Source organism: Chionomys nivalis, chromosome 18, assembly GCF_950005125.1.
Source record: "Chionomys nivalis chromosome 18, mChiNiv1.1, whole genome shotgun sequence".
NCBI lineage: Eukaryota > Metazoa > Chordata > Mammalia > Rodentia > Cricetidae > Chionomys > Chionomys nivalis.
In genome coordinates this window covers 20,942,160-20,952,785 of record NC_080103.1, presented here as the reverse complement: position 1 = coordinate 20,952,785, position 10,626 = coordinate 20,942,160, and the positions used below count along the sequence as shown (strand labels likewise).

Below are 10,626 nucleotides of genomic sequence, written 5' to 3'. Positions count from 1 at the left end.
TGAAAGACTTCACCCCTATATTCCAGGCTCTTTGGTGCAAGAATGTACTCTGCAGGCTACGGAAAGAGAACCTGGACACCAACCCAGCCACAAAACCTCCCACCTATAATCAATCTGTTCTGCCTGCACAATGTGCAGAACGTGTGCACATAGCCAACCGATGTTTGGTTTAACTCGAAGTCCACCTATGAGAGGAAGACCATGTCCTATGCTGATTGGATGCCCAGGACTGAGAGACTAAATAGCTCAGAGCCCTAAGGTAGAACCAAACATGACTGGCAAAAGAGAACAAACAAATGAACAAATCAATGGGCTGATTCCTAATGATATTCTCCTATACTCATAGACTGGTGCCTTGTCCAGTCATCATCAGAGAGGCTTCCTTTGACAGCAGATAGGAGGGGATGCAGAGACCCACAACCAGAAATTATGTGGAGAGAGTCTAAACTGGAGGTCTCTGTCAGGTCCCTTTCCTTGGAGATTGGGGAACCCTGAAGAAGAGGGGATCATGCACTAGTGATACATACTGGTCCCACTGCCAGTGGCCCCACAAACTGCCCAAGTCACATACTATCACCCACATTCAGAGGGCTAAGTTCAGTCCTATGCAGGTTCCCCAGTTGTCAACTTGGAGTCAGTGAACTCCCACTAGCTTGAATCAGCTGTTTCTGTTGGTTTCCCCATTATGGTCTTGACCCTTTTGCTCATATTATTGCTCTTCCCTCTCTTGGACTGGACTCCAGGAGCTCGGCCCTACTTCTAACACCTACTTCTAACAGTTTCTGGAAAAATGTTCTATGTTGACAAGGTAGTCATCAATGTGATTACAGGGGAAGGGCAGGTAAGGCATCTTCTCCACTATTGCTTAGATTCTTAGCTGGGGACATCTTTGTAGATTCCTGCAAATTTCCCTAATTCCAGGTTTCTAGCTAACCCCCCAAATGATTCCCTTTATTAAGGTAACTTTTTCCTTGCTCTCCTTCTCTGGATCCTTTCCCCAACCCAACTTTCCCCATCCCTCATGTTCTCCTTCCCCTTTCTTTCCTCTCCACTCTTCTTCCACTCTCCAACCCCCCCCCTTCCTTCCAACTTATTCAGGTCTTGTCTATTTCACCTTCTCTCTCTTAGGATCTTCCTTGTTTTATGGGTTCTCTGGGGGTTATGAACTGTAGATTGGTTACCCTTTGCTTTATGTCTAATATCCACTTATGAGCGAGTACATACCGTGCTTGTCTTTCTGGGTCTAAGGTACTTCAAGTGGCATGTTTTTTTTTCCTATACAGTGCCTTTGGAAATTAGTATGGCAGTTTCTTAGAAAATTGAGAATCAATCTACCTCAAGACTCAGCAATACCACTCTTGGGCATATACCCAAAGGATGCACACTCATACCACAGGGCATCTGCTCAACTATGCTCATAGCAGCGTTGTTTGTAATATCCAGAAACTGGAAACAATGATTTGATTCGTTTGAAAAAGGATGTCTCTTGGCTCAGAAATCCTACTGATTCTGCCTCCCTACCATTAGGATTAAAAGCATGTATCATTCTGTAAGGCACTTTTCATTTGGGTTCTGTGGATCAAACTCAATATCCCTATTACCCCTGGTAATCTTTCTATAAAGGATTCAAGTCACCCTTCAAGTATCATAAAAGGTATCAGAAAAAATACACACTTGATGAATTAAATAACAAACCCTTAATAATATGTAGCAAAATAATACACAGACCAAAATAGACAAGAAAATGAAATTGATGATGAAAAGTATGTTTATCATGACTTTTGCTGCACTCATTTTCTTTAATACTGTTAGAATGTTAAAGCCATGTTAGGTTGTTGTATAGCAATTTTCTCAATGTAAAACTCCATTTTTGAGGTTAAAAAAACACTTTAGGACAGGAATGTTTTAAAGGGAAGTGAAACATTTCATATTGCAGGGAAGCTCATTAAGTTTGGGACATGAACTCAAAATAACTTCAGGAAGACCTTGAAAATGACCACTCCCTAGGCCCTCCTCCAAGATGAGTAAATTGTGAGAACAGCTGAAAGACACTCTTGAGAAAAGTCAGCTTTCCAGAAGATTCTCAGACAAGATAAGCTATCCCAAAAAAGCAAAGATCAGCCCAGATGCCTAGAATAGGCCCAGACTAACTAAGCTATCTGGAAAGGGTATTCTTGAACCTGTTGAATTGGCCTGCAAGTGGTGTTGTGTACTGCAGGTTTTGTTTTCATGAGCAGTTGTCCATAATGAGGTGGGGTTGGGTGATACAGTCATTCCTGTTTCTCTAAATAACCTGGGCTTGGGTGATACAGTCATTCCTGTTCCTCTAAATAACCTGCCATATACATTCTTGTTAATAACCCCAATAAAATTTATTGGTGCACCAAGTTGGACTTTAGTGGTACTCATACTTTGGTCTGCATTCAATCAGCTTCCTATCTGGTGTGAGAAGATATCTGAACTTGAATGAAGTCACCAAGAAAATTAGCAGGTAGAAACAGAGAAGCAAACAAAGAAACTGAGGCCTGGGGCACATAAAATATTAGATTAGGAAGAGAGGGAATCATCAAGGAAATAGACTCAGTCATGATTCACTGAGGCATAAGGGAAATATGTATCAAATATCAAAGAAAAAGGGTCAGAACTCAGTTACCTTTGTACCTAATAAAAATATATGGAAATACAAGAATTTTATGGGGTTTAAAAGCTAGATAACCGGCACAGTCCTAAATCTGATCCCACATCAACAGCTTTAAGTAATAATCCAAGTCAAAGAAGTGAGCTTGGCATGTGTATTAGAATCTATTGAAAAATCTGAAAATTGTCAGGCATGCTGGTAGACTCTGTAATCATAGCATTTGGGTGCCAGAGGGAGAAGTATCTCAAGTCTGAGACCAGCTGCATAACAGTGAGACCCTGTCTCAAAAATAAACAGAAAGTTTGACATTAACAATGTGATATATAATCTAAACAAGGATCTTATTCTTGTAAAAATATACATATATGAGTAGCAAAAGAACAAAAAGGTTTAAGGTTAGTGGTGAACCCTCAAATGGGACTGACATTTTAGCATTTTTACTTGTTGCATTCTCTACAACTTATGTGCTCACTGCTTCTTTAAACATTAATCAAAAGAAAATAAGGTTATGAAATTAAACTTTGGTTTTAAAGACTGACAATTGACCCCAAAATGGAGAAACATGTTACTGATAAGACCTACTGAGATGAGTAGGGAGAACAAAATTCAACTAGAATAGTCTGGTAGGTCCTCAAAATGCTAAAGAGTTACTGTGACGGCCCAGAGTTTATACAACTAAATATACTCAAAAAGATTTTATGAAGACATTATGCCATTTTATGTATAAGATTTACACATGGATTTTGACAGCCTTGGGGTATTCAAGAACAAATCTTCCAGATACTAAGATTCCATATAATGGAATATTGTCGGGTAGTAAAAAGCAAACTACTAATACTAATATATGTTAGATTATGAATAAACCTTGCATATATCTGGCCAAGTAAAAAACAATTAAAAAAATATATCCTATGATTCCACGTTCATGAAATGGTCACAAACAGAACTTTCTAGTGAAGCAGAATGTTGCATAGTTGAAGATAAAAAAGGGGTGACAGTTAATGGTTACAAAATTTATATTGGGGGGTGTGGTACTCTGAAATTATTGATACTTTCATTTGTCTAACTTAATAGGGTAAATTTTATGGTACGCAAGTTATACTTCAATAAAACTATCACTATAAAAAGCAGCCAAATCAAACTGATGTATTGTTTTACTTCTATTTAATACTTGTTTATGGTTTGTTCTTGTCTTTACAGTGTACGATTCCTACTTCTAGAGATTTGTTGATTTTTAACTAGCTAATCTTTTTTTATTCTCCATTCATTCACTATACTACCAAACTTTCCCAAATCAAAGATTAACCAGAAAAAAAAATGGATGCTTCTATAGAAAAATTGTTGCTTGAGAAATCTTACGTGTAACTAAAGTCCAGATCTGCCTTTCAGATAATCTATGCAACACATGCATGTACACATAAAAAAAAAAGGTGCTGTTAAAGTAACATATAGTTTAAAAGTAGTTTTATGTGTATGTATCTACATGAGTGTATGCCATATGATGTTGGTGCTGGCAGTCAGAAGGCAGTATTGGGTACTGTGGAGCTCTAATTACAGGTGTTTATGAACCACACGACATGGGAGCTGGGAACTGAATTTGTTCCCATGGAAAATAGCAAGTGCTCTTAGCTGCTGAATCATCTCTCCAGCTTCATTTGACATAATTTGCAGGCCAAAAATAAAATGTATCATGAAATAGCCTAAATTTCAAACTTCTTTGGAATATGTAAGATTGTAGACAGGTTAAAAAAAATATGCCCTTCATGTTGAAGAATATTTGAATAAATTTTAAGATTTTCTTCATGGAATAAAAATATCAACAGCGGTGAGTAGGTTGTATCATTTTTATATTATAGGTAAGAAGATCAAGACAGTATACATAAAAACTCAATGGTAAAGTTAAGTTTACAGCTGACTTCCTATCCTGGATTGCAGATTATAGTACACAATATTTGTCAGAGTAAGACCTGAGGAATTTAAAGATATAACAGAAAACTTGTACAAAATATTCAAATTTGAAGAATGCCATTTCACAGAAAAATACCAAAAATATTCTTCTAAAACACATATGTCGAAATACTTCATGTAAATTGACAGGTCATATGACCCAACATTTATAGTGCCCCTCAAGTTTTATATAAAGACACTTTCAGAGTGCCTTTTTATAAGTAACAGCAATCCCTTATAGCTTGCAGTTGCCTTTTCTGTTTTCATGAAAAACTGTCCAAATCAATTTAGAAACTCCAGAAAGGAATTCATCACTTTTAAATTACATGCCATTCTTAGAAGCATGGCAAAAAATTCCTATTCAGGACAACAATTATCCTCTTAAATGTATCCACACTGTATATACTACTTGCTTATTATTCATTTAAATAAACGTTTAGTTATCTGAATAAACGTAATGATGCCACAGCAGTTGAATACATAATTTGGTATTATCTCCACTTCTAGGCATCCATTGGGGGTCTTGACTCGTTCCACATCAGGTAAGAGGGGACTTCTGTAGTAATACAGTTCTTTAAATCTTTACTGGTTTTGGTGCATCTTCTTACGCATTTCTTCAAGAGCTGCTTCTTTCTCTCTCAGATTCTGCTTAAGTCTTCTAATTTTTTCATCTCTAATGGTTTCTTCTAATTCTGGTGGTGTTATTAGAAAAATATCTTCAGTATAGCTTCTATTAAAATAACTTTGTTCACAAGATGTACTTGAACTTAATGTGCCTTTTTCCTGCTTCTCATAGGAGCAGTTTTCTACCTCAGTTCTCTTGTCTTCCCTGGCTGTGCTTGTGACAATGTTATGTTGCGGTATGTCTGGTGTTGGTAAAATACTAAGGAGTTGGGAACTGGCATCATCAGTTCCATTCACGACCGCGTCACTAGCCCTCTTTATTTTTCTCCTTTTTGTGTAATCCATCTTCTTAACGGTTTTTGCTTTTCTTTTCTTAGGAAAGCTGTGCTGCAATGTTAATAAGACAAAAATAATAATAAAAATAATGTTATTGCTATGCCACATGCTTTCAAATCAAAGCTAGCACACAAATAATAGCAACTGAATTTGATTCAACAAATTTTACTGGGGATAACTATAGCAAAAACTGAATCCTACTATGTGATACCCAAATGAAAAGTCACATAGTTCTAAAAAACAAGCTAGTTTATTTACACTTTCTTACTTAAATTGAGTATTAGAAGCCATGCTGGCCTATCACTGAAATGAAACAGTACCTAAGAAATACCTGAGTTAAACAATTGATTTAAATTTTCATTTCATTTGCAAAGTAGATACAAGTTTCCTTAAGAAGGTTTATCTGAAAAGGTTGGAGTTCAGAATATTAGACTATAATGTTTGTAAGCATAATTATAGTAATTACTGACTACATATGTTGCTTAAAATATAGTAAATATTAATACTTCAATGAACATCAGCATGCTCACATTTTTCTTTATACTTTTTTTTTAGGTAATTCTTTAACATAGGATAACTAGTTGAAATGCTTTTGACTATTTTTTTTAATTACAAAAGGAAAAATCAAGTAACTAAAAATACTCAGAACTCAAATTAACTAGGGATATATTTGTAGCTGTGTGTTAAGATTCCTTTTGTCATTGTAAGAGATATGAAAATTTGGTAAAAATCATCAATCTAATGCACATTAAAAGCCAAATAAAAGACAAATAACCACAACTTTGTCATACTTATAAAAATGTCATACACTTAAAATAACTATTACCTGTTTTACTTCTTCTTCCTTCATCACAATATCTGCATCTCTGTAAGAATTATTCTTCACCATATTATTAAAGGAATCAAAACCTTTTCTAGAGCCCAGATGGTCAGGAATTCGAGTAAGACAAACTCTCAAATCTTTAGTAAGACCAAAGAGCTTTATAAATTCAGCATCACTCTTCAGATATGACGCTTTTGTGTTGCTTCCTTGAGAATATTTCTTGTTATTTCTTTCTTGGGTATCCTTTTTTAACATGGATGCCATCTCAGACTGGGTCTGGAATCAAGAGAAAAAAAATATTGCCAATTGCTCAGGTTACTCTGTCAGACAAGCAACTAAGCAATTATCTACTCTTTCACAAAAGAACAATTCATGCTTTAAAGAGTTTACATTTACCATGCATTCAAAAACTGAATTTAAATGAATACGAACTTAAAATATTTACACAATTACTCATTTTATTATACAGAAAAATAATGAAGGGTTTATTCTCAAGTAAATGAGAGACTAGATATGAAAATAACTTTAAAATACTCTAGGTAGGGCAAGGTACCCTGTAATCCCAGAACTCAGGAGGCAGAGGCAGGACGATGGTGAATTCAAGACCAACCTGAGTTACATATCGAGACACTAAAAAAACAAGTAAATCAAAACAAAAATGATTTACAGAACAGTATGTAAAGAATGAAGTCTTCTGTAAGTTTAATGTCATCAACAAATCTCATTTTTATTAGAATTTACATTCCTGTCTTTAAAATTCAGTGATTTCTGTAATGAAGGGTACAGAAACTTAGTACTAGGAAAACAAGGGAAAAATGTATTAAGAAAAGAATGGTAGTTGAGATATGCAATGAGAGGAATCCTAAAGGTCTACAAAGAAATACACGTTTGAAAACAAACAAACAAGAAAACCCCTCCCCCCAAAAGTTTCAAGGCCAAACACTCAAAGACATTGATAAAAATTCCATTTGAAGGAAAGGTTCAGATGACTTCACCAATTTCTTAGTACTGAAAAAAATCGATTTTTCTTCCTACAACCATAACCAACAACAAAGCAAGAAAAAAATTTAAAGCCCCACTCTAAAAAGTTTCTAGTCTTTAAACCCTGTCTCTCTTCTATGAAGCTTATCTTTTCATAAATTAAATAAACATATGCTATTCAGTGGATATGCATTATACATATGTATGCACATTCACACAACCTTACCAATCTTTGAAGACATATCACTCACTTTCCAAGTCTTTTGAACTTTGTTATGTCATTCTGTTTTACAGACTTACTAAGCTAAGTAATGGAAGAGAAAGATCTGTTTAGACTCTACCAATTGTATTGCTCAAATATTTATTCAGATGAACGCTTTAAGCAAGCAGGTGTGATGAGGTATGTGTGTAGTAGACAGGTACCAGACAAATTTGACAATTTAAGAAATTTTTTCCTCAGAGATATATAAAAAGAGCATCCTGACATGGGAAAATTACCTGTGATTCTTGGTCTCTGAAAACACACTGTTGTGAAGTAACAGTTGCTGCATCGACAGAGGAACATATTTTCTCTACGCTCTGGATGAGATTTTCTTTTCTGGGGGTATTCTGTCCTGTCCTAAATCCATCTGGAAAAACTGGGTTTGTAAACACAGTCTGGTTCTGTTTAAGGCAGTTACAGGATTGGTTCAAAGTATGTGAGTTTGTCATAGAAAATGATGGTCTCTCCACTTTTTCATTCTTCTCTGCTCTTAGACTGGCCATGGAAGCAAGCTGGGAATTTGAAAGTGATTTTGTCTCCAATTCCAAAGATTTACTTTCAATCAAAGAACTATTTACCTCTTTGGGTATTTCTGTGCCTGGACTTGAACTTACTACCTGTGAACAATCTTTTCTTAGAGGAGTATCAGAAGAAACAGAATTCTGTTGGTCATTTTGTGATGGCAGACCCTCTTTAGTCATCAGATAGACTTTCTCATTAAGCATTACCAATGCATTATCTTTAAAAGGCACACGTATGTATTGTGTCCTTCGAGACCTGATGGTTGTCAACAGATGTGTACTTTTAATATTATCTCCTATCACTTCTCTACCTATAACAGTTTTTATAATCTTTGATGCCCCATTTGATGACTTAACAGGAACAAGGGATGGAATAGCAGGCTGTAGATTCTCTTGAAAATTCCATGTCACTTGAGTAGCCTGAGAGTGCTGACCACCTTTTAACTCTGTCTGTGTAGCAACGTTCACTGGAATGTTCGAGGTATTTAATGTCACTTGTTTGGGGTAAATATCCTGCAAGTTCTCAGTAACTATATTTTGCACTGAATTTACAGGAGATATATAAAAAACTCTTGGTATTTGGGAGGACTCATCTATTCCTGAGGTGCTTGTAGTTGCAGTTCCACATATCTTTTGATGAACTGAAGGAGACAAGGTGGTTGCAGGTGTAGTTTTCACTTCAGCATAGGCTGGAATCTGTAAATGATACCCGGAAGGTAAAATCGAAGAATTCATATTCACAGGAATCTGTAAATGATGCCCAGAAGGCAAAATTGAAGAATTCATATTCATTGGAAGACTTGGGGTATTGACTACAAAGTAAGATGAGTAATTCTGTGTTGAGGGAGGAATAGCAAATGTTTGCATGGTGAGTCCATCAATTTTCACACCATGACTCTCAACATTAGAAACTGGTGGCGTAAGACTTCCAGTCCCCACAGAAGTAACGCTACCTTTTCCTGATGTATCTACTGTTCTTGTAAGAAAATACTTTGTAGCATTGGCTGGCTGAAAAATGGGTAATTGAACTGGTGCACTCGTAGAGGAGCTGGAAATCTGAGTTTGAAAAGTAACTTGAACTGGTGTTCCTGTATTCCCTTTCAAAGCATCAAATACCACTGGAGATTGAACTACCGGGGTAAGATTTCCAGAAGATTTGGAAATTGGAAGTAACTGCAGAAGACTTTTTCCATCCGTGCCAATCGTCTGAACTACTTGGTACATGCAGCCTGAAACACTTAAAAGAATATTTTGAGTAAATAAACACAACATACTACATGTTATATACATTTTATTTAAAACAAGTATTTGCAATGACTTTAGATACTAAAATTTAATAACAGTATGTAACTTTAAGTTTGCAATGTAAAAAGATCATGGAATAGATTTTGAAGATAAAGATATAATCAACTTTGATTCAGCTCTCACAAGTAGATTATGAAATATTAACATTTATTCCAAAACAAAAAGGTTTCTAAAACTGTACTTAAACACAATGCTATTAGAAAAGACTCCACACTATCATCATTCGCTTCTTCGTTAATTTTTTTCTACTGTCTTCCTTTACTTTTACTGAGCAGGACTTTTACTCCAACTCTTAATTGTGCTACTTCTATCACTCTCCCTTGAAAAATTTTGACAACTCTTTCCTCCAGTTTGAGATCTCTCATGTAATAATAATTCAGTTTGTCATGTTCTTAAACTGTCAGCTTAATGGACATACTCATGAAGCAACCATTTCCTTCTTAGATTATTGTTCCCATGTATGTGCGATTTCATGTTCCACAGTTCTTGAATATAGCAATTATTTAATAAAACATTCTGTACATAATATCATGGAAATTTTGATGGGCAAGTTTTTTTTTTATAAAGGTGGAGTATAACTGAAAGGGAATACTTTTTATTAATTAGTCCACGGTGATCTCCATTCTTATGAGGTATTTTTACTACAAATTGTCAGTTTTACAGAAAGCCAAGATACATTAATCTCTTTATAATTCAGATTTGCTGGTTACTTGGTATAGACTTATCAAATTATACCCAAACCACCTCTCAGATCCTAGAAAGTGCAGTGTTCTCATGGAATGCAAGACAATTCCTTCTACCAAGGTGCTTCTCTCATACAACTCTACATGGAGCTTAAGTCTCAGAATAAATGCTAACTTCTGAGAGATACTTTCTCTAGCCAACTTAACTATCCTTGTCCTTCCTTCATAATAAACTTATCCCAGTTAATTTTCTTCATGCCACATATTCTTATCATATGCCTAAGTTTCTGTCTACAGACTGTCTTTCATGTTACAGTCTAAAAACGTTAACTGTGGATGGAGTACACATTCATGGATTGAATAAGTTTGACTAACTGCAAAGGAAGAAAACCTTAAAGACAAACACTAATTCTCAAAAGTGTAAGGGTCTGTTTTACCACCTATGGATGTAATTTGAAAATCAAGTATTAATGAAAGAAAAAAACACCCAAAATTCTATGTATCCT

The 10,626-nt window shown here is 35.4% G+C and overlaps 1 protein-coding gene across 4 annotated transcripts in view; it reads right to left on the bottom strand.

Annotated features, from left to right (window-relative positions):
• Positions 1-4,481: 4,481 nt before the first annotated feature.
• Positions 4,482-10,626, bottom strand: part of Lrif1 (ligand dependent nuclear receptor interacting factor 1) — a 56,605-nt gene continuing 50,460 nt past the window's right edge. For 2 of the 4 annotated variants that reach the window (XM_057794225.1, XM_057794224.1), the window contains exons 2-4: positions 7,848-9,369; positions 6,372-6,644; positions 4,482-5,596 (exon numbers count right to left, since the gene is read on the bottom strand). In XM_057794225.1, coding sequence (XP_057650208.1) covers positions 5,168-5,596; positions 6,372-6,644; positions 7,848-9,356 — 2,211 coding nt within the window. In that variant the 5' untranslated portion in view covers positions 9,357-9,369 and the 3' untranslated portion in view covers positions 4,482-5,167. The remainder of the gene's footprint in view (positions 5,597-6,371; positions 6,645-7,847; positions 9,370-10,626) is intronic. The other 2 variants (XM_057794226.1, XM_057794227.1) reach the window with 1 other exon arrangement.